This window comes from Pipistrellus hanaki, assembly GCF_964339955.1.
Source record: "Pipistrellus hanaki genome assembly, chromosome: 16".
NCBI classification, from domain to species: domain Eukaryota; kingdom Metazoa; phylum Chordata; class Mammalia; order Chiroptera; family Vespertilionidae; genus Pipistrellus; species Pipistrellus hanaki.
Genome location: NC_140518.1, coordinates 1,054,692 through 1,081,283, shown reverse-complemented (window position 1 = coordinate 1,081,283; position 26,592 = coordinate 1,054,692). Strand labels below are relative to the sequence as shown.

The following is a 26,592-nucleotide window of genomic DNA, read 5'->3' as shown; positions in this document are numbered from 1 at the left end:
GAGGCTGCTGTGCTGACAGAGCCTGCCCTTGTCTGTGTCAGGCATGTGCTGGCCATTCTTATGCATGACGCCTGGCAGACGCTGATCAGCACGGTCACAAGGCCTTGCTGGGGACAAGAAAGGAGGGGGCGGGGAAGGAGGCCGGGCAACCGGACCCAGGAGGTCTCCTGAGTCAGGGCCTGTGAGTGATCCTGGCCACAGGTGTGTGATGTTTAGGGAGGTAACCGGGACCCCCGAATCCTCGCTGTCCCTCTGCGCTCCATTTCAGCTCCTACATGCCTGTGACTCTATCAATGGACAGAGAGGCCTGCAGGGTGCCAGAGTGCTCAATTTTATGTTCCATTTACTTCATACACACACATGCATGCATATACATATATATGTGCATGTATGTATATACACATGTATGTTCATAATATATGTGTTTGTGTGCACGCGAGTGTGCATGTATACATGTGTGTACATGTATGTATGTATGTATACATCTATATATTGATGGGTTGATTTCAGAGAGGAAGGGAGAGGGCAAGAGAGGAAAACATCAACAATGAGAGAGAATCATGGACGGGCTGCCTCCTGCCCTCCCCACGCTGGGGATCGAGTTCACAGCCCGTCACGTGCCCTGACCGGGAATGGAACCGTGACCCCCTGGCTCATAGGTGGAGGCTCAGCCCCTGAGTCACGCGGCCAGACTGCCCATACTGTGTGTGAGGGCAGACGGGGAGAGAGAAGTAGGAAGGTGACCGGGACACACCCACACGCGCACACACACCCGCTGTCCCTCTTGGGATGGGGCTGAGCGGGCAGGGCGGCCTCTCCCGCAGCTTCCCGGTGGTGAAGGACTACATCCAGGACTACCTGTCCCTGCTGGAGCGGAAGCCGTACCTGGACAAGGACAAGACGGAGCTGTACATGCTCTTCGGCAGCTGCCTGGAGGTGAGCGCGGCCCGTCTTGTTCCTGGACTCGCTTCTGAGAGCCCTCCCAACCCCGGTGAAATGAGCAGGAGAGTTCCGAGCCCAGTGGTTAGAGCTCAGGCACCCACGGGTCCTGGTTCGATTCTGGCCAAGGGCATGGACCTGGGTTGCAGCTTGGATCCCCAACCCTGGCCAGGGCGTGTACAGGAGGCCACCCATCGATGTCTCGCACATGGATGTTTCTCTCTCTCCCTGTGGCCCTCCTCCCTCCCTCTCACCCTGGAAATCCGCGGGAAACATACCTTCGACTGACGACCACAGTAAGGGAAACAGGAAGAGCCCTGCCCTTTCTGTCCGCCCCTAGGATTCCATCCAGGAGAGGAGCAGCGCGCTCCCCGCCCGGGACGAGGCCACGGGCCTCCGGGAGGACGGCCAGTTCCTCGAGGCGTGTCTGCTCAGGGGGCGCCGCAGGGACCTTGCCCCAGAGGCCTCGGTGGAGTACCTGCAGGAGATGGCCCAGATCCGCCTCTGCCTGGACCGGGCCTGCGAGGTCCTCTCGGAGCTGCAGGGAGACTCGGGCAAGTCCCCCGTCCTCCCTCCCCGCGTCCTCCCTCCCCGCGGCTCAGAACCCCAGCGCTAGGAGGTCGGGCCCAGGCCCTGGGGTCTGCCAGGCTGAGGACGGGGCTGTGGGCCCTCAGCCCGGCGCTGACCGCGCTCTCCGTGGCCCGCAGAGCCGGCCGAGGCGCGGCGGCAGTTCCTGCAGCAGGTGGAGCGCTTCTGCACGCAGAGCGGGAACGACTGGTACCGCGTGTACCTGGTGCGCAGGCTCGCGAGCCGCCAGGGCTTGGAGTTCGTGCAGAGCTTCCTGCCGGCCGGCCACCCCGCTCAGTGGGTGTTCCCCCAGGAGGTCCTGGCGCAGCAGGTGAGGAGCCGGTGGGGCCACAGGGAGAGGCCTGCTCTGCCCGGGCCAGGGTCTCGGTGCTCCAGGGACCCCCTCCGCGGGCCGGGACCTTCAGGCAGCCAGTCGCTGGCTCTGCACAGCGATGTCTCTCTCCCCCTCCCCCTCCCTACGGGTGAGGGTGTGGACGCAGCACCTGTGACACTGCCTCCTGGGCAGCGACGTTCCTGCGCTGGTGGGCGAGGCCTCACTGCCCTCGGTCGGAGCACAGAAGCCATGTGGGCCTCGGGGCCTTAACGTGTCCGGTCCCGTGCGTAGAAACGGGCACCCTCCCGCTGTCCCTGGTTAGAAGTGGCACTAGGACCCTGGCCGCTCTCACTGTCACCTGGAGCCCCTCTCCGGTGCTGCTGGGAGGGGGGCAGCAGCACCGCGGGGGGCGTCGCCTCCTCGCCCATCACCCCTCTCCGTGCACCCAGCCCTGCACTGCTGCCTGGGGCCAACCCGGAACCCCGGCTCTGCGCCCCTGAAGCTGCAGCGATGGCCTGCTTCGTATCTACACACACGGCTCTCTGCTGAACCCCCCCCCACACACACACACACCCCCACACACACACACACACACACACACACACCCCACACACACACACACACACACACACACACACACACACACCCCACACACACCCCGTGGTGAACCTTGCTCCCGGGGTTGCAGGAGGACCTTCTGGGCCAGATGGACCGCTTCCTGGTGCACGGGCTGGAGTACAAGGCCGTCCGCGACGCGGTGGGCAAGGCCGTCCTGGAGAGCAAGCCCTCGACCATCAGGGCGGCCCTGGAGGTAGGACGCCCTGTCCTGGTTACATGGGACCTGGCGGGGGGGGGGAATGTGGCGGGGGGGGGGGGGGAATGGCGCCGGCGTCTGCGAGGAGTCAGTCCTGCTGGTGCTGACTGTGGGCCCCCGTGGACTCCCTGGTTAGGGTGGGAGCCACGCCGGGTTTTTGGAATCTCATCTTTATGTTTTCTTAATTTTTTAATATATATTTATTGATTTCAGAGAGGAAGGGAGAGGGAGAGAGAGAGAAACGTTAATAATGGAAGAGAATCGTGGATCGGCTGCCTCCTGCAGGCCCCACACTGGGGATCGAGCCCACACCCCGGGCCTGTGCCCTGGCTGGGAATGGAACTGTGCCCCCTGGTTCATAGGTCGATGCTCACTCCACCCCTGAGCCCCGCCAGCCGGGCTGGAATCCGGTCTTTAACGTGTTCTGGACTTCCTTTGTGGGCCCCGTGCACCCCAGCATCCTGCAAGGGAAAGAGGGGCCCTTCCTAGGCTCAGGGCGAGTTTTGGGGACCACGTCGTCTGGAGAAGGAACGATGGTGATGGGTTCCGACACCAGGCCTCTGGCACATGCGCACAGAGCTTAGCGACTGAAGGAGCTAGCGGCCTGGGTGTTGTCGCCCTGAGGTGGCCCCTGGGGTGCAGGCTGCAGGGTCTTGGGGAGTCTCCCTGCCCCTCCTGGTGGGGGCCGGGGGGTGGCACTCACTGCACCGCCCAGCCTCCCGCCTTCCTCGCCCCAGGCCTGCAGGGGCTCCCAGGCTCACCAGGCCACGTACCTGCTGCTGGCGCTCTTCCGCGAGGTGGCCATGCTGTACCGGGCCCGCAACACCCACCTGCACCCCAAGCAGGAGGTGAGTGCCAGCCTCGGGTTCAGAGGGGACCGTCTGAACAAAGTACACGTCACAGACGCTGCCCTGGCCGGGTGGTGCAGTGGACAGCGCTGGCTCGTGCACCAGGTCACCTGGGCTGCAGTTCATTCCTCGGCCCCAGGGGGTGTGTGCAGGAGGAAGCCAGTCGATGTATCTCTCACATGGCGTCTCTCTTCCCTCTCTCTCCTCTCCCCCACCACCACCCCCAACCCTCCACCCTCCCTCCCGTTCTCTCTAAAACCCAGCAGGAAAAGCATCCTCTCTTGCAGATTAACAAGTCACCACACAAAGCATGCCGTCTCTCATGCTTCATCTGGGGGCTCACCCTTTCCTACGGGGTGGGGGGTGGGGCTGCTTTCTGTTTTCCCCAAAGCTGCTAGGATTGCAGCTACAGCTCGGGCAAGAAGGAACACACGTGGGCTGGTAGGCGTCTGCTGTTCGGATGGCGCGTGTCTGCAGAGCGAACCTTTGGGTACATGGCATGCTCCTCCTTGTGTTTTAACGCTGAACCCCATTCTCCCATCAGCAACTCAAGGCCCTGTGCAAGTCCATCGAAGAAAGCCAGGTCCTGTCCTCGGACACGAGACATTTAGCCACAGCCCTTGTGACCAACTCTCTGCCGCTGCTGAGGACCGTGGGGCCCGGAGACGGTGGCCTGGCGGGCACGCTGACCGAGCTGGCCGTCCACGCCGCCGCCACCCTCCTCTGCGGGCAGCACAGGGTCTTGGAGCCTCTGAGGAACTTGGCCTTCTCCCCGGCCACCATGGCGGTAAGACTGCCCCCAGCCTGCGCAGCTGGGTCCACGGGGCTGCCACGCAGACCCCCCACATACCCCATCTGTGCAGGGGACTGTTGAATCCAGTGTGTCCTCGGTCCCGCTGGCCTGTGTCTTGCCCATCCCTATGTCCACAGTGTGGGGAGAATCAGGCCTCGCCCTCTGTCGCCATGGAGAGCTGTTAGGTGTCTTTTTCTTTTTAGCGAATATATACTAAAGGCCCAGTGCATGAAATGTGTGCACAGGTAGGGACCCTAGGCCTGGCCGGTGATCAAGGCCAACCTGTGGGGTGACCAGCGGGATGGTTGGGGGGCCCCTGCTGGCACCCACCTTGGCCAGCCTAATCCACCCACTGGCCAGCCCCACCACCACTGGTGTCCTCCCTCTATGGGGTGACCTGGGGCCCACACTGGCACCCGCCTTGGCTGGCCTGGGGCCTGCAGGCAGCTCTTGCATTGAGTGTCTTCCCCCTGGTGGTTAGTGTGTGTCTTAGTGTGACCAGTCATTCTTCCATTCGGTCAATTTGCATATTAGGCTTTTATTATATAGGATATTTTAAAATACCTTTTTTTGTGTTTTTAAAAATATATATTTTATTGATTTTTTACAGAGAGGAAGAGAGAGGGATAGAGAGTTAGAAACATCAATGAGAGAGAATCATCGATCAGCTGCCTCTTGCACACCCCCTACTGGGGTTGTGCCCACAACCAAGGTACATGCCCTTGACCGGAATTGAACCTGGGACCCTTCAGTCCACAGGCAGACGCTCTATCCACTGAGCCAAACCGGTTTCGGCTTAAAATACGTTTTTATTGATTTCAGAGAGGAAGGGAGAGGGAGAGAGAGAAACATCCATGATGCCCTAGCCCAGCGATCACCAGCCAGTGGTCTGTGAGGTCCGAAAGGTTGGCGACCGAAAGTGGATAGAGCTCTGCCTGTGGACTGGCGGGCCCCAGGTTCACGTCCAGTCAAGGGCATGTTCCTCAGTCGCAGGCTCCTCCCTGGCCCGGGCCCTGATCAAGGCACGAGTAGGAGGCAGCCAATCAGTGTGTTCCTCTCACATGGATGTCTCTGTCTTTCTCTCTCTCTTCCACTCTCTCTAAAAAAAATCAATGGAAAAATATCCTTGGGTGAGGATTTAAAAATAGCAACAATAAATAAATAAAACTTTATTTTTTAAAAAAGAAACATCAATGATGACAGAGAATCATTGATCGGCTGCCTCCTGTGCACTCCCCTACTGGGATTTGAGGCTTGTGCCCTGATGAGGAATCAAACCCAGGACCCTTTGGACCATATGCCGATGCTCTACCCACTGAGCAAAACTGGCCAGGGCGAGAGCTGTTGTATTTCTGCACAGACAGCTCGGGAGGCCCACGAGAGGGGAAGCCAGGCCTCTTGCCTGCGTCTGAAGCTGGCTCCGCGTCTTTGTGTTTTAGGCAGCGTTCCTTCCGACGATGCCTGAGGACATGCTGGCACAGGCCCGGCGCTGGCAGGGGTTGGAGGCTGTCCGCTGGTACAGTACGTGTCACTGTCTGAACGGTCCTGTCACCTGCGCTCTGACGAGCTTCCTGGTGCCACAGGAGCCGCTCGCTGGCTGAGCAGGGGCCCATGTGGTCGGTGCCCCCAGGTCGCGCTGCTTGGGAGCAGGGGACTGGGAGCCATGTCCGAGGCTCAGCCACAACACAGCCCAGTGGCAGGCCTTAAGACAGTATTTTTAGAAAAATGAAACTGGGAGACAGAACAGTATAGCCCATGGCTTTATGTAAAGTCTATGGGGCCCTGAGTAAATGACCCTTCTTATAAGTTTTCTCTCTTTTACCAGGTCCAGCGTGGCTAGAGGGCCATCACAAATCCTGAGTAGGGGCGGCTGGGGATTGAGAAAATGAAAGAAAGAGTCAGACACAGAGACAGAAGGGAAAAGCTGGGGCCGGGTGGGACAGCTGTCCCTCTGATGGAGAGACAGTGACCCAGAGCCAGCGCAGCACATTTATTTTATAAAGTATGATACCAGGAAGTTTTACTGAAGTTTAAGATAAAGGAACTTACGTGAAATCCTGGTTAAAGATCACGCTGTAATTCTTCATTCATGAGGCTTCTTTGTAATCATCACTTTTGGCTGGGCCTGGATAATTTCGTCCATTCCTGGTGCCTGGCTGAACTTAGATAATGAAACCCATCCCCTGGTGCCTGGGCCAAAGGTCAGGCTAACAACACACCTGCCTCTGGCAAGGTATGTTTCCAGGGCATGGCTCTGCCAGACGCCACTGAATTCAGATGACAGTCAGCTCAGGAGCCTTTCCCAGGCACTCTATACACCTTTTATTTATTTTTTTTTAAAAATGTATGTTTATTGATTTCGGAGAGGAAGGGAGAGAGAGAGAGAAATATCAGTGATGAGAGAATCATCAATCGGCCGCCTCCTGCACGCCCCGCACTGGGGATGGAGCCTGCAACCTGGGCCTGTGCCCTGACCGGGAATCAAACATGACCTCCATGTTCATAGGTCAGCATTCAATCACTGGGCTGAGTGACTAATGCCTTTAACCTAGTTCCCAAGCTGGTGGAAAGCATGCTCAGGGCAGAGAACCAGATCAGAGAGATCAGTGTGTGGAAAGCGCTGACCGCATGCCTCCCGAGCGGCCCTGGCTCAGCGTGGAGTCAGCATCTCCTGCTCTGGAGAATTCTGCTCTGCGTGGCTCTCCCACACGCCCGCCCTCCTGGGGGGGTCAGGCCAGGAGGAGGTTAGCCCTCCCGTGCACCACGTGCTCCCACCCACGGGAAACCTCGCCGGCCAACTCGGGCCCCGTTCTTCTTCCCACAGGGTGTCCCCAAGGCCATCTGTGCGCTGTCGGGGAGGTGAGACCGGGTGTTGGGACAGGTTTGGGGGGCTCAAAAGGCATGTTCCTTTGGGTCTGGGGGACATGAAGGGGGGGGGGGCATCTTGACCTCCCAGGGGAACTGACGCCTCTGAGGGTCGGCCCAGCCGCTCCCGAACACCCGCACGGAGCTGAGGGGGTCCAGCCGGGCTCCAGCTCGGCACCTTGTGCACGTCTTTACGGGGGGCCCGTCCTGGGCAGCATCCTTGGCCCAGGCTCCAGCTGCCAGGAGCATCCCGTCTCCTCAGTGCGGCACCCAGAGATGCCACGGTCCCTGGGAGACAGCATGGCTGTGGTTAGGAACCACCACCAGCCACCTCCATGGCCCCAGCGTGGGCTCAGGGACATGGGACGGCAAAGTGGTGACCGGCTCAGAAGCCGATTACTAGCGCAGAGCGGATAGACCGGGAGAGAGGGGCCTGGAGGAGGAGAGAGACGCGTAGCTCTGAGCCCCACTGCTGAATTGCCCCGTCTGCACCGCCCCTCCCGTGACACCTGCACCCTGAGCTGACACCCCCTCTCCCCAGTGCGGCCTGCCCATGCAGCAGAGCGTCTGCATCGACTGCGGCGCGCCCGTCGGAGGGCAGGACCACAAGTCCATCAGAGGGTTCACGGACGCCCAGTACGTAAGGCTGTTCCTTCTCTGCTCATCCCCCTCCCCCGCCGAGGGCTGTTTCTTTCCCACCCAATAAGCTGACCCTCAACGTGAATCGTGGGTCAGTGCCCGGATGGGCGTCAGGCCACGGTCCTGTGGTCATACCACGTGGACATGCCAGAGCTGCCATTGGCCACAAACCATCAGAATGTCCTAGAACCGTGGTCGGCAAAGTGTGGCTCTCGAGTCACATGCGGCTCTTGGGCCCCTTGAGTGTGGCTCTTCCACAAAACCACGGCCTGGGTGAGTCTATTTTGAAGAAGTTAGAAGAAGTTTAAGTTTAAAAAATTGGGCTCTCAAAAGAAATTTCAATCGTGCTGTTGATATTTGGCTCTGTTGACCAATGAGTTTGCCGACCACTATCCTAGAACCACCAACAGGCATTCATAGGAATGAGTATTATGTGTTCCTCAAAAATGCATACACACTTTGAATAATTTCTTAATATACATTTATTGATTTCAGAGAGGAAGGGAGAAGGAGAGAGAATTATCAGTGATGAGTGAGAATCATGGATCGGCTGCCTCCTGCACGCCCTCTAGTGGAGACCACACCCACAACGTGGGCATGTGTCCTGAGCAGGAGTGGAACAGTGACCTCCTGGGTCATAGGTCAACGCCCACTTTGAGTAATTGTTCATTCCAGTGGGTCAAATCTGAAAAGAAAGAAGCACCACCCGGGCTCCCGCTGCGAAAGCATGTGTACGTTTTGTGGGGACACCCTGCATTTTGGCACCTTCCATCACGCCGCACCTGCGCCCTGGGTGTGGCCCAGCTCCTCCGCCCGCCCTTGGTCATGGGCGTTGATTGGGGAAAAGGAGGCCACTGTGCCATGTCCCGGGCCCAGGTCGGCTGTCCCGGAGGCTGGCTGTCCCGAGCCTCTGACCCCCGCGGTTGCAGGGGGAAGCAGGTCCGGCCGGCCTGACTCGTGGCCCGGGGGACGGCACTGAATGCTGCTCCCTTCGGCCACTTTTCCCGGAGAAGGCTGCCGGTCCCGGTCACCTGGAGGGTGGTTCTAGGAAGAGAGAGACTCTGGCCCGGCTGGTGTGGCCCGGTCCCTAGTGGGAGCTGTGCAGGAGGCAGCCGATCCGTGATTCCCTCTCATTGCTTTCCTATGTCTCTCTCCCTCTCCTTTCCTCTCTGAAATCAATAAAAATATATTTGAAGAAAAAAACACTTTTAGGAAGATCACCCAGATTCTGAAGAAAAAAGTGCTTTTAATGTTATTTTCTCCCCAAACGGGAGCCTGGCCTTAGGGTCCCTGGGACCTGGGTGCCCCCATCTGCGAAGAGATGACCTTTGCCCTCATCTGGCCTCTTCTGCTCTTTCCAGAAACGATGTGGACAGAACTCGGACTGGCCACGTGCTGGGAAGCCCGGCCACCGGGGACGAGGCGGTGGTCTCCGACCGAGAGCTGGCCCCCGCGGCCTTCCTCCTCGCCCGGCTCCTCACTCACCTGGCGATGCTCTGGGGAGCGGCCCACAGCCCCCAGGTACGCGCAGGGTGCCCGGCTGTCTCCCAGGGCCCGCCCCCTGTGGGTTCAGATTTGTCTTCCCACCGAGTCCCCCAGGTGACACGGAGTTTACCCCTCGCTCCCCTCCCCGCGGCGCCTGGCGGGATGGCGGAGTGCCCACCAGCCTTTATCCGGTCCGTTTTAGTTTTTTACACTTTATTGGTTTGAGGGAGCGGGAGAGACATCACTGACCAGAGAGAATCCTGGAGCGGCCGCTTCCTGCACACCTGCCCCTCCCTCCCCCCATGGGAATGGAGCCCTCAACCTGGGCACGTGCCCTGACCAGGAATCAAACCCTGACCTCCTGGTTCATAGGTCGACACTCAACCACTGAGCCACACTGGCCGGGCTGCGAGGTCTATTTTCAATGCCCGACTCTGTGCACACCTGGGCGTGGAGAGGCCGCCGCACTCACCCGCCCTCCCGTTCGGGGCCGTGGCTCTGGGGCAGAGCAGCCTTCCCTCGGTGTTCCTGGGCCACGAGAGCAGACGGTCTCCGGGCTCCCGGGAGCCCTGTCTCCCTCCCGCTGTCCCGAGGCCCCGAGGGATCCTCCGCCCTGCCGCTGCCTCCGCGGTGAGAGCCCCCTGGCCTCCGCACACGCCCGTCTGACGCCCTGTCCCTCCGCCAGGAGCTGACCCTCCTCATCAAGCCCGCGGTGAGGGACCCGGGCGCCTTCCTGCAGCAGCACCTCCAGCGGGACCTGCGGCAGCTGATGCGGACGCTGGGCAAGAGCGCGGATGACACGGTGCAGGTGGTGCACCTGGTGCTGTGCGTCCTGCTCAGGGAGCAGCACCCCCTCTCCGGCCGGGGTAAGGGCCGGGCGAGGGGGGGCACAGCCGCAGAGCATGGGGCCTGGGAGACAGACGGGTGGCGATGGGTGCGGTGCCACAGCTGGCAGCGGGCCGTGTGCCTGCCCCTTGTCCCTTCCAAGCTCCCCGCTGGGTGCGCAGAGGTGGGTGGGGCTGCTTTGCCGGCTCCAGTGTCAGAGGTTGGAGCATCTTCACAGAGAACGTGGGGGCGGGGTAGCAGGAGACATGTTGATGTGAGAGAGGAATGGGGAGGGAGAGAGAGAAACATCCATGATGAGAGAGGATCATGGACCGGCTGCCTCCTGCACGCCCCACACTGGGGATCGAGCCGGCAACCCGGCCCGGGCCCTGACCGGAACGGGCCCGTGTCCTCCGGGCGGCAGGAGCTGTGTTTAAATCACATGTGTCAATCAGGGCCAAATCCAGCCCGCCAGGCCTTGCAATGTGGCCCGCACCACGCTGTCATCACTGCACTCCGCTGTCAGTTTATGACATTGTCAGTTTATGACTGTTCAGTAAACCATTCGGCCCACGATTTAGGCTGGATTTTAGATTTTGGCCCCTTCTCTGATTGAGTTCGACACCCCTAGTTTAAATCCTCTGGTTGGCCTAGAAGAAGATGCCCCTCCCGTCCCCCCAGAGGGCGAGGTTCGGTGGACGCTGGCGCGCTCACCGGGGACGGCCGTGCTGGTGCCTTCTCTAGGGTCTTTCAGCTTCGGCGCCACCTTGTCGACCAAAGAGCAGAGGAACTCGTGGGAGAAGCTGCTCCAGGCCCTCGTGCTGCCTGAGCTGGAGGTGGGTGAGGGGCAGCCGCCGCCTGGGGGTGGGGAGGGTCATCCTGAGCCCTGGGCTCGGCCCACGCGCCTCAGCAAAGGCACCGGAGCCCTGGGCCCACCTCGGACCCAGCCGTACCGGCCCAGGCCACCCGCCCGCCGTCCTGACCGCTGGTGCGGCAGGCAGAGGAGCAGCTGGAGCCCAGGTTCCCCTCTGTTACATTTCCTGGCAGATGGTGGAGCGACAGGCCCACACACAGACACACCCTGTTTCCCGTGGCTGTAGCCAGCTGCCCTTCGGTCGGACGCGGTGCCCCGTGGCCATAGGCAGCTGCCCCTCAGACCCGGGAGCAGCAGAGCCCGTCAGGGAATGAGCGTCAGCGAGGAGCAGGGCGGGAGGGAGATGCAGGCCTGAGCCTCGTGCCATTGGGAGCCGTGACCCTACAGAACCAGTGTGAAAGCCAGCAATGTGGCTAGTTGGTGAGGTGTAAAGTGAGCGGGTCGACCCTGGCCGGTGTGGCTCAGTGGATAGAGTGTCAGCTCTGGATTGAAGGGTCCCAGATTCCATTCCTGTCCAGGGCACGGACCTCAGGTGCAGGCTTGATTCCCGGCCCTGGCCCGGGCCATGCGGGAGGCAACCAGTCGATGTGTCTCTCTCACATCGACCTTTCCTTTCAATGGAAAAACTGAAAACACACCCTCCGGTGAGGATTCCCGAGCAAGCAAATAAGTATAATGAGCAGACGCCCTGGGCCCTGGGCCCCAGCCCCGGTGGGCCTCACGCCAGCGCCTGTCCTGCCCGCAGCGTCAGGACAAAACCCTCCTGGAGGTGAACGGTCTCATCAGCCAGGACGAGCGCATCAGCTCCGACCCGGTGGCCAGGATCGTGCTGGGGGACCCGGCGGTCTTCCTGCGCCGCCTGCCCCGGGCCAGCCCGCTCCACTGCTCCCGGACCTGGAGCTGCCGCGCCCGGCTCACCGTGGAGCACCTGCGGCACGTGGTGGAGCAGAAGAACGGCCGGGAGAGCGTGCCGGTGCTCTGGAGGTTCCTGCAGAAGGTGCGCCTGGCGGACGCCCCGGGCCCTCGCCCCGGCCTGCCGGCCCGCCTGCTCGGCCCTGGGGGGCCTGGGCACCCGCTTCCCGGAGGATCCGGCCCCCTGCCTGCAGCTCAGGATGCTGGGGGGGGTGTCTGTGAAACAGTTGTCTCTCTACATCGAGGGGCTTGTTTTCTCCCCGTCTCCTCCACCCCCGCCTCCTCTCTCTAAAATTCAGTGAAGCCTGGTCAGCGGGCTCAGGTTGAACATCAACCTGTGAACCAGGAGGTCAGGGCACATGGTGGGCTTTGAGTTTGATCCCCAGAGTGGGGCGGGCAGGAGGCAGCCCATCAGTGGTTCTCTCTCATCATTGATGTTTCTCTCTCTCTCTCTCTCTCTCTCTCCCTCTTTCTTCCTTTCTGAAACCAATAAAAATATGTTTAAGAATTAAAAAATAAAAACCAATGGAACAATGCCCAACCAAAGCAGGTTGGCCAGAGGGAGACACAAACACTGACTGGCCCTGAGCCAGCACCTTCCCCGCAGCCCCACCCCCGCAGCCCCGCCCACAAGCCCCCACCCCTGTGGTACTTTCTGGGCGGGTGAGAGATTGACAGACCAACATGGCCTTCCCTCCCCAGGAGGCAGAGCTGAGACTCGTGAAGTTCTTGCCTGAGATCCTGGCCCTGCAGAGGGATCTGGTGAAATGGTTCCAGAATGTTCCGGAAGCTGAGTTCCAGTCCATCCGAGGCTTCATTGACAGCCACGGCTCAGGTAGGACTCGGCCGTCATAGGAGGTCAGGATGCCTGTTTGGTGGCTCGAGGGCCACTCCAGCTAGGGGCAGGGAGGGCGGGCAGCTCAGGGCCACTGGGCGCTGTTCACGCGAGGACGGGGCTGTGATGAGCCCGGGACACCGTGGAGGCTTGGCGGCAGCCTCGCTCAGCCCGAGGCACTCGGCCGGGGTGCTCCCACGGCGCTTGGGCCGCGTTGGGCCGCGGGTGTGTGGGGAGCACAGCCTGATGGTCTGACCTGCACGGGCGTGTTCGGCAGGAGGCCTGAAGCAGCTGCTCCTCAGCCGGGTCACACTGTTTCTGTCCACGTGGAACAAGCTGAGGAGGTCGCTGGAGACCCAGGGTGAGTGCGCGCTCCGCTTCTATACGTATAACAGCCTGAGCAACCGAATGACTGGCCGCTATGATGCACACTGACCACCAGGGGACAGACGCTCGATGCAGGAGCTGTCCCTGGTGGTCCCTGTGCTCCTGTGGGAGCCCCGCTCAGCTGACCAACGTACGGGGGCCAGACGCAGGGCTCACGGCTGGCGAGCGCCGTTGCTGCGACCGTGCGAGCCTCTCGCGATCGGGCTGACTGGGCGCAAGCCCGCGGCGGGCGCAGCAGGGCTGGGTGAGCGGAGCGGCAGGCGGCGGTGGGCTGCCAGTTTCAGCTCGATCCCTGCGGGCCACGCTGAGCCCCCAGGAAATAAAATAAAACCCACGCCGGGTCCTCTTGGGTCTGTCCAGGTGGAAATAGGATGCTGGGGCCCCGGAGCAGGCGGCACCTGGGGGACGGGGGGGGGGGGGGGGGGGGGTAGGCTGGGGCAGTCTGTGGCTGGGCGTCCGCGCTGCAGCCCGCGGGCCGGCCAGATGCCCTGCAGGAAGCAGCTGGAGCGGCTGCCGGAGAACAGCCCTGTCCTTAAAGGCGAGATCAAGCTGCCCGCAGACTACTGCCGCGCCGACCTGGACCTGTACTCGGACTTCGAGGTCATCCTGCCGCGCCGCCAGGGCCTGGGCCTCTGCGCCACCGCCCTGGTCAGCTACCTGATCGGCCTGCACAACGACATGGTCTCCGCGGTGCAGCGGCTCTCCGAGGAGGAGCCCAGGTGAGGCCCTCTCGGCCCCGGGAGGCGGCTCGGCCCGGCACCGCAGGCCGTGTGCCGTGTCCCCCGCTCGCCGGCCCGCGTGCTGGGCCGGTGCTGACCGCTGAGGCCGCGTTCCCCCCGCAGCTACTCCGTGGACGCCTCCGAGGTGGCCGACCTGCACGTCGTCAGCTACGAGGCGGAGCGGGACCTGATGCCGCTGATCCTCGCCAACTGCCAGTACCAGGTGGCGCAGGGCGGCGAGAGCCTGCAGGAGCTGGACCTGGAGCGGATCCAGCGCCAGGTCACCGGCCGCTTCCTCCAGGGCAAACCCCGGCTCAGCCTCCGGGGCCTGCCCACGCTGGTGTACCGGCGCGACTGGAACTACGAGCACCTCTTCGCCGCCATCAGGAGCCGGGTGCCCCAGGTGAGCCCGCCGCCGTCCTGTCCCCGGGCTCCCTCCCCTGGCCTCCCGCGCTCCAACTGTGGGCAGGCGGGCCGGGCCATGCTGGTGCCACCGCCATGTGCGCCTGCGGAAGGCCAGAGAACTGTGTGTGGCATGTGTGTGTTGAGTATGTATGCATGTGTGTGCACGTGAGGAGTGAGTATGCCTGTGGCATGTGCATGTTGAGTGTGTGTGGCACGTGCATGGCATGTGTGTATTGGCTGCATTGTGTGGGCGTGTTGTGTATGCATGTATGGCCAGTGTGCACATGCTCACAGTGGCTCTGAGGGTCCAGTGAGCCCCACCTGTGTCTGGGAAACAGCCGATCCTGAGGAGCACGGGTCACAGCGCTGCCCCCGGGCAGCGACCTTGGCGTGAAGGTCAGCTGTCTCACTCTGAGCTGCTTCCCGTTTCCAGAGCCCCCTGCCCCACGCGGCCGCCAGCGCCCTGGGCGGGCAGCTGCAGTCCTACAGTGACGCGTGCGAAGCTCTGTCCCTCGTGGAAGTCACGCTGGGGTTTCTGAGCACGGCGGGCGAGGACCCGGACATGGACCTGACCGTATACCTGCAGGACAAGCTGCGCATGGGCGACCAGACCGAGCAGGTGGCCAAGGTGGGTGTGAGTACACTGAGCGGGTGGTGGGGGTGTGAGTGGAGGCGCGGGCGGTGGGGGTGTGAGCGGAGGCGCGGGTGGTGGGGGTGTGAGCGGGTGTGGGGATGTGAGCGGGTGGTGGGGGTGTGAGCGGAGGAGCAGGTGGTGGGGGTGTGAGCGGAGGAGCAGGTGGTGGGGGTGTGAGCAGAAAGGTGGGACTGGAGGAAAGCCAGATGCGCTCTGAGTGCCGCTTCCTGAACCCCCTCCTCCCAGGCCCTGCACCTGCACCCGTGTCGGCTCCGCCACGTCATCGCGCTCTGGCAGCTTCTCTCTGCACACAAGTCTGAACAGCTATTGCGCCTGCAGAAGGTAAGTCCGTCTCCTGGCCCTGCAGCTCCCTTCCCCCCCCCCAGCCTCCTTCCCCCCGGCCTCCTCCCTCTCCATCCTCCTCCCCGGCCTCCTCCCTCTCCATCCTCCCCCCCCCCAGCCTCCTTCCTCTCCGGCCTCCTCCCTCTCCATCCTCCTCTCCGGCCTCCTCCCTCCTCGTTCTCCTCCCTCCCATCTCCTCCCTCCCATCCTCCTCCCTGGCCTCCCCTGAGCGTCCTTGGCTGCAGGAGCCCTTCAGGGAGATCAGCGCCAAGTACCAGGAGCGGCTCAGCCCGGGAAGCGCCAAGCGCCTGCGCGCGTTCCTGAACCAGGGCTCCCTGGACGGCTTCCTCCTGGAGCTGCACGAGCTGATCCTGCTGAAGCTGAAGAACCCCCTCACCGAGGCCGACTTCAAGGCCGACTGGAGGTAGGCGCCGCTCCTGCAGCGGGTGCTGCCCCTGCTTCCCGCGGGCGCTGGGGGCGTCTCCTCTGCGGGCTGTTTGCCCGGGCGGGCGGAGAAGGCCCGCAGAGTCCTTGGCCTGGCCCTGCCAGGCGCTGGGCGTTGATGAAGCTGTGAAGTGGCTAAGCCACGTAGCCCGCGGCGATGGCATTGTTACCCATGGCCCCGCGGGGGCTCCCGCCTGCTCTGCTGGGCCTTTTCAAAGTCACCGAGCCCGGTACTGGCCGACTGACGTCAGCTCTCCTGCCACCTGTCTGCTGCTGCTGTTCCCTTCCTCTGCTTCCCTGACGGATTCGATTTGAGAATTTGTCTTTACTGTTGAAAATATTACAGATGTCCCTGTTCCCATGGAGCCCGTTAGCCCCCGCCCCACACTCTAACTCTCATTTCCCGTTATGTGTGTGGGTAGACCTGTGTGCACTGGTATCTGTGAAGTTTTAAAAATTCTCAACTGAGGGTATTTGTTGATTTTATTTATTTATTTATTTATTTATTTATTTATTTATTTTAGAGAGAGAGGGAGGGAGGGAGAAGGAGGGAGATGAGAGAGAAACATCAATCGGTTGCCTCTCTACACACCCCAGTTGGGGATCAAGCCCACAGCCTGGATATGTGCCCTGACTGGGGATCGAACCCAAGACCTTCCGGCACCTGGGACGATGCTCTGAGCCACTGACACATACAGCCAGGGCCATGCCGGATTTTTTAAAAAATATTATTTTTTTAAATTTCTTTATTGATTAAGGTATCACAAATTTGTCCGAATCCCCCCCATTCCCATCCCAAACTCCTCCCCACGTATACCCCTACTCCCCTGTTGTCTGTGGCCACTGGTTAGGCCCGTATGCATGCACACAAGTCCTTTAGTTGATCACTCCTCCTTTTCCCCACCCTCGCTCCCCCTCCCTCTGAGGTCTGACAGTGATGTTGGGTTTCTGGACTTGGTGTAGAGACAGGAGCCCGCTCCTGGGCCCCACAATGCTTTTTCGACGCAGGCTCTGCTTTCTGTGTGGCAGGTCACGTCACACACGTGGGAGGCGGGCGCACTAGAACCTCAGGCCGGGCTCCTGGTCCCCACAGACCCACTCGCCGAGGGTGGCCTGTGGCTGACCCCCACTTCCTGGTTGCAGAAGCTCTGGTTCTGCCAATGGCCAGAGGGGGCCGCGGATGGAGGGGACCGCGGATGGAGGGGACCGATGATGGAGGGTCTGAGGGTGTCTGCAGTCTGTTCTAAGTGCCGCTCTGTCCCTTGGTCTTCCAGCCTGAGAGACACTCTAGTCAGTTACATGGAGACGAAAGAAGGTGACATTCCCCCCGAGATGGAGGCTCAGTTCCCAGAGGAGATACTGCTCTGCCACTGTGTCTCTGCATGGAAAACAGCGGCTGTGCTAAAGCGGACTCGACAGACGAGATAGAGCGGCTCCCTCTGCAAAGCTACTCCCTCCACAGAGCCACTCCCCCCTCAGAGATGCTCCCCCCACAGAGCCGCTCCCCCCACAGAGCCGCTCCCCCGGGGACTGCAGCGTGTGCTCCAGGCTCTCCAGTGGCGACACGGGTCCGGGAGGTGGAAACCAACCAGGCTCACGGTCCAGGGAAGCGGACGGGAGCCATCGTCTCAGGTCACGTGGTCGGAGGGGGCAGGGCACAATTTTCCTTTTATTTCTTGTAACGTGCTCTGCTCTCACGGAAGAGTCGGTGTCCTCCCCACCTCCCTGCACGCTCCCAGGCCGTCCTGGGAGTCACGGACCTTGGAGCCCAACCAGCAGGACCTGGCACGGCCTGACCACCCCCGGGTCACAGCCCACACTCTCAGGGGCTCCGTGTCCTCACCCGTCCGAGGAAGGAGCGGACCTGGGCTTTGAAACTGGGAATGCACGGTGTCCGTGCGGCGTGGCTCCGGCTGCAGCCTGGCACCGCTGGGGGAGCACTGACCGGCGTTCCGCCCGGTCAGCGGGACCCCGGGTGACCTCAGTCCCTGCGGTCTCAGCCGAGGCATAAGCAGACTCAGGAAGGACACGAGGCCGTGAAGTTTCCAGAAAAGTGCCCGAGGACTCTGGTCCCTGCCCTGCCCTCGTCCTGCTGTCACTGAAAGTGAGGTGCCAGGGGCCTCAGGACTACTTCCCACTCCGGGGGGCCCGGCACCCACGGCCACGGCCACGGCCAGAGCCGTGGACAACTCAGGGAAAGACCTTCGTGCACATTCCAGGAGCGAGGGAGGCCCCAGCTCGCAGGCGGGCCCGTGGGGATGAGAGCCACACGGCAAGAGCCGGCTCCGCCCTCGGCCCCCACCGGCTGCAGGTGCCCCGCGTGGCCACTCCGGTGCTTGGTGAGCGGGCAGTGACCCAGCCGCCCTCCTCTGCCCGCACTCGGCCCTCGGACCCTGCAAAGGCCCCCCCATGCCGTCCGCACCCGGGGGTGGGGCCACTTCAGTCAGGGAAGGGGGTTCCATGCACTAGCAGCTCCTGGATCCCCCAGGCCTGTGGTGACGCCGCCATGGTGGCCATCGGCGCCACGCAGGCTCCTCACGGCGCCACGCAGGAGACGAAGGCCCTCCTCCTCTGGGGGCCGGGGGAGGGCTTTCTCCCCACTTTTATGAAGGGTTTTATTAAGACTTTGTACGCTGTGCTTTCAAAGCCTTAACTGCCATTGCCCAGCACTGTCTGGTTTGCCTCTGCCCAGCACACACAAATGCAAGTTTGTTTAATAAACGTGGGTTTGGATCAAGCCAGAGAGTCCTCTGAGGGGCAGGCCCTGCCTTCGGCCGGCGCCCTCCACTCGCTGGGGGCGGGCTCTGCTGGCTCTAGAGCTGCCCATCCCGGGGGAAACGGAGCCCGGCTCAGAGCACGAGGGTGAACCCCTCGGGCAGGAGGACGGCAGGGGCTACGCTGCCCCGAAGCAGGAGCCTGGGCCTCAGAGGGTGCCCTCCAGCCCTGGCCTGGGCAGGAGTCCGGCTCGCAAAGGACTGTGCCCTCCCCTGGGAACGTCCCCACAGACACTGGGACTGAAGCCAAGGCGCCTGGTGAAGGCGGGTGCCCGCCACGGGGTTCAGGGCGAGTCGCACCGGAAACAGCCGAGGTGGGCGGTGCTGCGGCTCCCTGCGGGAGGGAGGGCTGCAGCAGCCTGGGCGCCAGGAGATGGGGCAGGGCCCAGGATGTATGAGCAGCGGGTGGGTTCTTGACCTGGCCGGTGGCTCAGTGGTTAGAACCTCCTGCCGGGAATCAAGGGCTCCACCCTGGGAGGCCCTTGTGGGAAGCAACCAATCCATGTCTCTCTCCCCACCCCACTCTAACAAGTCAATGGGAAAGAGCCAGCGGTGAGATTAAAAAACAAACAACATACGGCCCCTTCACCACTCCTGCCTGCCCCCCCCCCCCCCCCCGGCCCCGTTCCTTTGCAAATGAAAGTCTACGCTTCCTGCTGTCCCTGGCGGCCAGCGCGGGTCTCTCCGGTGCATCTGTGGGTCCGTGTGACGTTCCCGCCGGGCCCCGAGCCCCACGGCCTCCTCCCCCCGCGGGGCGGGGCGGGGCGGTCCACGCGAGGCCGGCGCCCCGTGCGTCCTCCAGCCACCAGGCGGCGCCGTCCGCTGAGCCCCGCCCCAGGCGGCCCACCAAGCGCCTCCACAGGAAACCGGAAGTGACGCACGCGGAAGGGACGTCGGGCTGTGCCATGGCCCAGGAAGCGATTGGGCCGCCACCCGAGGAAACCCTGTCGCTCTGGAAACGGTAATGAAGCCGGGGAACGAGCAAGACCTTAGGGCTGAAGCGATGCCGCCCCCCGCGGCCCCGCCAACCTCGGGGTTCCCGGCTTTGGGGCGGCGGGTCACCGGCCGGCTTCGGGAGCGGGACCCAAGGGCCTTCGGGAGCTGAGTGGGCGGGGCGGCGGCGCTCGTTTCCCGCGCGCGTCCGGGTCGCGGGGAGGGGGCGGGGGCGGCCGGAGGGGGCGGGGCATCAGGGGCGGGGCAACGGTCGGGGCGGGGAAATGGAGGGGCGGGGCACGGAGAGGGCGGGGCATCAGGGGCGGGGGGAGTGGAGGGGCGGGGCAATGGCCGGGGCGGGGCATCAGGGGGCAAGGTAGTCTCAGGGGCGGGGCGGCCGGAGGGGCGGAGCCCGACTGCCCGCTGCACGGGGTCCGCCCTCAGGGAGCAAGCCCTGCTGAAGGCCCGCGTGGTGGACCAGGACACCGAGGCGTGGCAGCGGGACCCCGCCTTCGCGGGGCTGCAGAGGGTCGGGGGCGTGGACGTGTCCTTCGTGAAGGGCGAGAGTGTCAGAGCCTGCGCCTCTCTCGTGGTGCTCAGCTACCCTGAGCTGGAGGTAACGGTGGGGCTGGGCAGGCGGTGCTGGCCAGGCAGCCCCGCTGGGCTCGGGGACGGGAACCCGGTGTTTGTAGGATTCGTTAATAGGTTGGGGGGTCTGCGACAAAAACAAGGAGACATCTTAGACTCCCCATCTCAGTGACCCGCAGGGACACATCCCAAGTTGCCCAAGCTGGAAATCTGTCTGCCCAGACCACTCCCCTTCGTCAGACCGGCTCCATTTAAAAACGTTTTTATTGATTTCAAAGAGCAAGGGAGAGGGAGAGGTCGAAACAGCAATGATCGGCTGCCTCCTGTACGCCCCAACTAGACATCACGCCCGCCACCTGAGCACGTGCCCTGGGCGGGAATCGAACCGTGAGCTCCTGGTTCATAGGTTGGCACTCAACTGCTGAGCCGCGCCGGCCGGCCGGGCCACTCGCTCCATTTCCAGCGTTTCTTTCTGCATCCTCCCCGGGGCTGGCCCCAGTCCCCCTGTCCATCCCCGCCGCGCCGCGCCCGCCCTCCTGCCGGTGAACGCAGGGTCTTCGCTGGGCCCCTGCTGCCAGCAGAGCTGTTTCCTAAAAAGCAAGTGTGGTCAGGGCACACCCGTCCACGTGAGACCCTGCCGGTGCCTCCGTGCCAACAAGGCCCACGCTTGCTGTCTGACCTCAGCTCAGCCATTCCCTCCCCCCCCCCCTCCGAGGACTCTGGACCCCACAGGCGGACCCCGCTGCCCGCTGCCTGTCCGGAACATCCCGCCCCTCTCTGAGGTTCTCTGGTGACGCCCCTCATCCCCCAAGACCAGGAGTTGCTCCCAGCACCCCCTCTTCTCTCTCTCTCTCTCTCTCTCTCTCTCTCTCTCACTGGAATGGGATTAGCCTGTCTCCCCTACCGTGTGGTCCTGTCCCCCAGCCACGGCCTGGGCACCGAGCTCCCGGCCTGGTGGAGGGAAGACGGGAGTGGCTGCGGGGAGGAGGGGGTGAGCCGAGGATCTGCAGGCCCCGCTCAGGGAGCCGTGGCTAAGGAGGAGCGAGGGGAGGGCTTGCCCCCTGCCCTCCGCCTCCGCAGGCCGCGCCCTCCCGCCTCAGTCAGAACCCAGCAGGAGTGTGCCCGCACCTGCTCTGTGCTGAGGTGGGCAGCGGCCAAGGCTGCCCTCAGCCCTGGTCAGTGTGGAGCTTGGCCTGGGGGAAGGGCCCGGGCTGCCTGGCTGCCCACCTGGCTCTGCCCCGCCCCTTCACGCCAGGCTCCGCCCCCTCTTTCCTCCTGTGGACGGAGAGCACCGGCACCCGGAGCTGAGCTGAGCTGAGGCCATGTGCCCGGAGCAGCAGGCACACCCGCACGCCCACCGTAGACCCGTCAGCCTTGGGATTCTGGCTTCCCCAGACCTGTCCCATGTTCCGTCACCCCATCTCCGCCGCCTCGATCTCGGGCCATGCCGGGCAGCTGTCCTCGGTGCTGGGTTACCGGCCCCGCCTACATGTGTCTCCCCCTGACCGAGGCGCTCGGGGGCCTCATCCCGTGTCCTCTGGTCACCCAGCACGGGCACAGGGTCTGCTGCTGCCCGCAGCCAGCTGCGTGTGGGCTCAGGCTAGCCGGGGGTCTTGGGAAAGTGGCCCGTGGCCCCCGTGGGCGAGATCTGCAGCCTCCGTGGGCAAATCCACAGGCGGAGGGCCGGCGTGGGGCGGAGGGGCAGTGACTGCTGACCGGGCAGGTTCATTGGAGCCTGGAGGACATGCAGGCCCTCAGCCCCGGTGCAGGGTCCCTGTGCGGGAGCAGGTCCGGCACCATGCTGACCAGGAGTGACGGGCTGTGTGCTGTCCATCCGGGAGCCCTGACTGCCGGCCTGCCCCAGCCCCTGTCCCCACTCTCCCACCTGCCCTTGTCCCCTGAGCCTCCCCCATCACCCTGGGCTCCGGCTCACAGGTCGACTCCCCAGCCCACCCACCGGGCGCTCGCCTCCCGGACAGTGAGGCAGGGAGGGGCGGGGGGGGGCTGCAGAGGAGGGATCCCCAGCCGAAGGCAGCGGCCGGACTGGCTCCCGCACAGGTGCTGTATGAGGACAGCCGCCTGGTCCACCTGACGGCCCCCTACCTGTCCGGCTTCCTGGCCTTCCGGGAGGTGCCCTTCCTGGTGGACGCTGTGCAGCGGCTGCGGGAGGCGGAGCCCAGCCTCGCGCCCCAGGCAGGTACCCCGGGGCCCCGCCTGCAGGGGGCGCCTGGCGCTTCCTGGAGGAGGCGCTCTGCCCCGAGGGCGGGGGAGGACCTCAAAGCCTGGGCCTCCTGCCCCCAGACCACCCGGCCATGGCAGCACCACTGACCGCCCTTCCCCGTGGCTCTTCCAGGTCCTCCTGGTGGATGGAAACGGGGTGCTCCACCCCCGAGGTGATCCTGCTCCCCAGAGGTGGCGGGAGGGCTGGGGGGCTCAGGTCACCTGCCTGCACCCCAGCTGGGCGCTGGCAACTCCTTTGTCTCTTGTTGGGACCCGCCAGAAAGTCCCTTCCCTTCACCCCATCCCGCCTGCCCCACGGCCATCAGGAGCCGCGGCCGAGCTCAGCCGCCTGTCCCACTGGTGGCCGCCTGCAGCCTGAGGTGCTGGCCCTGAACCGGGCAGCGTGCCCCCAGACGCTGGGACTCGGTCGGAGAGCGGGAGCCCGGGCTGCTTCACCCTCAGATAGGAAGTGGGGGGTCGGGCGGCAGAGGGGGGAGCACACCACCCTGGAGGCCGGCCCGGGACCCTCGGGCCTGCCTGGCAGGGACCCCAGCACAGCAACTGGGCCAGCTGGCAAGGGCCCCGAGTGTCGGGAACCGGGGGGCAGAGACCCAGAGGCTGAGGTGGCCACAGAGGGGAGGCAGGGGGAGGGGCCGGGAGCTCCTGGGAAGCTGGGCGGGGCCACGGGTCAGCCGGGGCCTGGAGTCTCGTCCCTCAGCCCGAGGCCCCTGCTGCCCCTGCCTCGCTTGGCTCATTGCCCCCCCCCCCCAGGCTTCGGGGTGGCCTGCCACCTGGGCGTCCTCACAGACCTGCCCTGCGTCGGGGTGGCCAAGAAGCTGCTGCAGGTGGACGGGCTGGAGAAGGACACCCTGCACCGGGACCAGGTGTGCCCCCCCCGTCCCTGCCGAGGCTCAGGAGCACCCCCGTCTCCCTGTGGGTGCGGGGACCTCGCAGCCCCCTCTCCCAGCCCCCGCCCGGCCTCTCCGTGCTCTGCCCTGGGCAGCACCAGGACGGGGCGGGGGGGCTGGGGGACAGGACAGCGGGCGGCGCTGGCTCCCCCTGGGAAGGCGCCGGGGACGGCACGCATCTCGCTGGGCAGCCCTGCGTCTGCGGGGGCCGCGGGCAGGACCCCGCCTTCCCAGGGCCCCAGCTGCCCCCAGGACCGTCCTTGGGTAGAAGCAGATGTGCCTGAGCCGGGAGGGGGCCGCGCTCCGAGGGCCGCGCCAGGGCGCGCGGTGCCGAGGGCCCTCGCCGGGCAGGTCGCTCCCGGTGCTCGGGGCCCGCCCGCCGCTCCGGCTGTGAAGGGACCGTGTCCTGTTCCCCAGATCCGCCTCCTGCGCGCCGGCGGCGACTCCTTCCCGCTGACCGGCCGCTCCGGGGCCGTGCTGGGCCGGGTGAGTGCCCCCGGTGACGGGCAGCGGGGCCCCAGGTCAGCACACGGCCTGCACCCCCCCTCTGGCTGGCGCGGCTGTCAGAGCGGCCCACCCGTCCCCAGGCGCTGACCCCCCAGGTCCCTCCTGCACCCGAGACAGGCCCCGCCCCCCTCCCGCCCCAGGCCTGACCCCTCCCTGACCCTCTCCCGCCCCAGGCCTGACCCCTCCCTGACCCCCTCCCGCCCCAGGCCTGACCCCTCCCTGACCCCCTCCCGCCCCAGGCCTGACCCCTCCCTGACCCCCTCCCGCCCCAGGCCTGACCCCTCCCTGACCCCCTCCCACCCCAGGCCTGACCCCTCCCTGACCCTCTCCCGCCCCAGGCCTGACCCCTCCCTGACCCCCTCCCGCCCCAGGCCTCGCCGCCTCCTACACCCCCCCCAGGCCTTACCCCCTCCCGCCCCAGGCCTGACCCCTCCCTGACCCCCTCCTGCCCCAGGCCTGACCCCTCTCCCCCAGGCCTGACCCCCTCCCGCCCCAGGCCCTGCGGAGCCACGACGGCAGCTCCAAGCCGCTCTACGTCTCCGTGGGCCACAAGATGAGCCTGGAGACGGCCGTGCGCCTGACCCGCAGCTGCTGCCGGTTCCGGGTCCCAGAGCCCGTGCGCCAGGTGGGTGGGCGGCTCACCCAGGCCCGGCTCTGCCTCTGCCCTGGCCCTGCCCCCGCTGCCCCGGCCACCACCCCTTCCCGGCCCCGGCCCCCTGGCTGCGGCGTGCGGAGCGGCCTCCAGGTGGCAGCACAGCCCCCGCTGAGGGCCTAGCTCCGTGGCTGCGGGGCGCTCCTGGTGCCGGTGGTGGCCCTGCTCCAGGGGCCTGTCCTGCCACTGCTCCGACCGGACCGTCCTCCGCACGTCCGCCTGCCGCTCCCGCTGGAGAGGCCTGGGGCCCGCGCGCGGCTGGGCCCTCGGGGAAGGGGTTTCGCAGGGACCGCGGCTCAGGCTGCTCCACCTAAGGGTGCTGTTGGCCACGAAGCCAGGGGAGCCGCGTGGCTGCAGCTGAAACGGGGACCTGGATCCCACCTTAGGCCCCCCCCCCCGCACCCCCCGGCTTTCTGGGGGAGCAGGTGGCGGGAGAGCTGGCCCACAGGCCAGCTGGGGACCCAGCGCTCACACACCCCTCTCCTCAGGCCGATATCCGCTCCCGAGACTTCATCCGCAGGACCCTGGGCGCCCCGCCCCCCGCCCCCGGGCGGGAGAGGTGAGCGCAGAGGCTGCAGCACCAGCGGTCCTCAGCTGAGTGCGGGCCCCCAGGGACAGGAGGAGCCCGCGGGTGCAGGGGCACCTGCCCTGGAGGCGGGGTTCAGAGCTCGGCGCCGTCCTTTCTGCTCTGAGCCTGGGCTCCCCCCGGGCGTGCGGCAGGCGCCGGGATGCCTACCTGCTGGGTCCGCGGGGAGCCTCCGGGCGGCGCTGCCCCCTCGGGCAGGACGGGAAGCCGGCCGGGCAGTGAGGAGCGGCTCGGAGCCTGGTCTCTGGCTCCGTCTGGGTGCCCCCTCCGCCGGCCCCCAGGGCAGGCAGGCCACCTGGGTGGAGGGCCCTCAGGCACTGGGTTTGATGCCGCCCCTCCTCCCTGTCCGCACCAGCAGGGCTCAGAGGCCAAAGGCGCGGCCCCCGGGAGGCCCCGGAGGCCCCTCGGGTGAGGACAGGGCTCCCGCGGCCCCCAGCCCCGGCCCCAGGACCCCCGCGGAAGCCCCAGCCCCGGGCGCCCAGGAGCAGTAGGACCAGAGCCGGTGCGGAGCCAGCCCTGCCCTGAGAGCCGTCCGCCAGTCCGCCCCGGCGCCTCCGTGGGGCGGGACCGGCCCGGCAGCCGGCGGCGCGCTCCCCTCCGACTCGGACACGGGCCGGGCGCCCGCTCCCGTGGCTGTGCTGTCCCCGTCCGTCCGTCCGTCCGTCTGCCGTCACAGCACGGGCCCGGCAGCCCGGTGATGCCGAGACCTCAGCACAGACCCAGGCCCGGGGCTTTCCCAGGGGTCCCGGGAGTCTGCTTTGTTCTAAAAGTGCCCACGTGGGCCTGGCCAGTGTGGCTCAGTGGTTGAGCATCCGGTCAGGGCACAGGCCTGGGTTGCGAGCTTGATTCCCAGTGGGGGGCGTGCAGGAGGCAGCCGATCCATGATGCTCATCACTGATGTTCCTCCCTTCCTCTCTGAAATCAATAAAAATAGATTTTGAAACAATAACCGTGCTCACAGCAGCTGGCGGGCACGGCGTTACAGCTCCGCCCGTCGGCCCTGGTGCATCCGCCGCCGGCTGTTCCGGTTGAGCTCCGGGTGCCGTCCCAGCAGCCCCCGGGACCCCCCGAGCGGGTGGGAGGGGTCTGACCGGGTTCCATGGCTCCGGCCGGTGTGAGGGTTAAGCCTGACGAGGAGGCTGGAGGGTCCTGACCTTAAAGGGACCGGAGTTCCAGCTACAGCTCCGGGGGGGGATGGAGGGGCCACAGACCTGGGCCTGGCAGTGCGGGGGGCAGTGGGGAGGGGAGACGGGGAGGGCCCAGACCTGGGCCTGGCAGTGCGGGAGGGGGGTCACGGGGGTCGAGCAGGAGGGGGCCAGGAGCCCCGGAGGGGCCAGGTGGGTCTGGACTGCGGGCGGCGTTCGCAGGAGACAGACCCCGGGCCGCACGAGGGAGGGGCTTCAGTGGCAGGTGCTGCCCACACGCTCGCCCTCTGCTCTGCCCTGCCCTCACCCAGCCCCGTCCAGAGGGCCCGGGGGCCGGGTGGCGCCTGGCTCTTCCCGCAGAACTTAAAAATAGAGCCGAGATGCTGTCCGTCTCAGACCACACTGCCCGAGCCCGGAATAGCCTGAGCCCCTTAATAATTCAGCCGGTCCAAAGAGGATGGCGCCTCAGCCGGTGCCCGTGTCCCGCCCAGGCTCTCCCCATTCCCAGGGGGCTCCCGCAGAGCACACCCACTCCCCCAGACCCCTCGCCTCGGGACCCCCGCCTGCCCCCTCTCCTCGACAGTCCGGCATGGGGACCCTCCCGCTGCACCCCTCCAG

At 64.9% G+C, this 26,592-nt stretch overlaps 2 protein-coding genes across 11 annotated transcripts in view; both read left to right on the top strand.

Moving 5' to 3' along the window:
- RNF213 (ring finger protein 213) overlaps window positions 1-18,398 on the top strand; it is a 72,191-nt gene extending 53,793 nt beyond the window's left edge. For all 5 annotated transcript variants that reach the window (XM_084861868.1, XM_084861867.1, XM_084861866.1 and 2 more), the window contains 21 exons: window positions 825-936; window positions 1,280-1,493; window positions 1,647-1,837; window positions 2,529-2,651; window positions 3,392-3,502; window positions 4,047-4,289; window positions 5,735-5,816; window positions 7,120-7,154; window positions 7,702-7,796; window positions 9,161-9,320; window positions 9,970-10,150; window positions 10,854-10,945; window positions 11,729-11,980; window positions 12,598-12,730; window positions 13,008-13,091; window positions 13,656-13,836; window positions 13,960-14,239; window positions 14,675-14,869; window positions 15,122-15,217; window positions 15,463-15,641; window positions 16,936-18,398. In XM_084861868.1, coding sequence (XP_084717994.1) covers window positions 825-936; window positions 1,280-1,493; window positions 1,647-1,837; window positions 2,529-2,651; window positions 3,392-3,502; window positions 4,047-4,289; window positions 5,735-5,816; window positions 7,120-7,154; window positions 7,702-7,796; window positions 9,161-9,320; window positions 9,970-10,150; window positions 10,854-10,945; window positions 11,729-11,980; window positions 12,598-12,730; window positions 13,008-13,091; window positions 13,656-13,836; window positions 13,960-14,239; window positions 14,675-14,869; window positions 15,122-15,217; window positions 15,463-15,641; window positions 16,936-17,089 — 3,193 coding nt within the window. In that variant the 3' untranslated portion in view covers window positions 17,090-18,398. The remainder of the gene's footprint in view (window positions 1-824; window positions 937-1,279; window positions 1,494-1,646; window positions 1,838-2,528; window positions 2,652-3,391; window positions 3,503-4,046; window positions 4,290-5,734; window positions 5,817-7,119; window positions 7,155-7,701; window positions 7,797-9,160; window positions 9,321-9,969; window positions 10,151-10,853; window positions 10,946-11,728; window positions 11,981-12,597; window positions 12,731-13,007; window positions 13,092-13,655; window positions 13,837-13,959; window positions 14,240-14,674; window positions 14,870-15,121; window positions 15,218-15,462; window positions 15,642-16,935) is intronic.
- A 462-nt stretch (window positions 18,399-18,860) lies between these two features.
- ENDOV (endonuclease V) lies at window positions 18,861-25,778 on the top strand. 6 transcript variants are annotated; one of them, XM_084862045.1, is made up of 9 exons: window positions 18,861-19,396; window positions 19,813-19,984; window positions 22,015-22,149; window positions 22,310-22,349; window positions 22,948-23,060; window positions 23,502-23,570; window positions 24,088-24,216; window positions 24,732-24,802; window positions 25,185-25,778. In XM_084862045.1, exons 1-9 carry the CDS (start codon window positions 19,341-19,343, stop codon window positions 25,318-25,320), a joined length of 921 nt encoding a protein of 306 aa, XP_084718171.1. In that variant the 5' UTR covers window positions 18,861-19,340; the 3' UTR covers window positions 25,321-25,778. The 6 variants fall into 6 exon arrangements, with proteins under 6 accessions (XP_084718171.1, XP_084718173.1, XP_084718169.1 ...); XM_084862047.1 differs by lacking the exon at window positions 22,015-22,149 and having other exon boundaries at window positions 19,195-19,396; XM_084862043.1 differs by lacking the exons at window positions 18,861-19,396; window positions 22,015-22,149 and having other exon boundaries at window positions 19,873-19,984; window positions 22,310-23,060.
- Window positions 25,779-26,592: the final 814 nt, after the last annotated feature.

Bases quoted from the DNA above. Each gene is read 5' to 3' on its own strand.
- ENDOV (XM_084862043.1), top strand. From the start codon at position 22,323: ATGGAAACGGGGTGCTCCACCCCCGAGGTGATCCTGCTCCCCAGAGGT. The intron at 23,571-24,087 runs GTGAGTGCCCCC...CTCCCGCCCCAG, and splicing joins CCGGGGCCGTGCTGGGCCGG to GCCCTGCGGAGCCACGACGG. The intron at 24,217-24,731 runs GTGGGTGGGCGG...CCCTCTCCTCAG, and splicing joins TCCCAGAGCCCGTGCGCCAG to GCCGATATCCGCTCCCGAGA.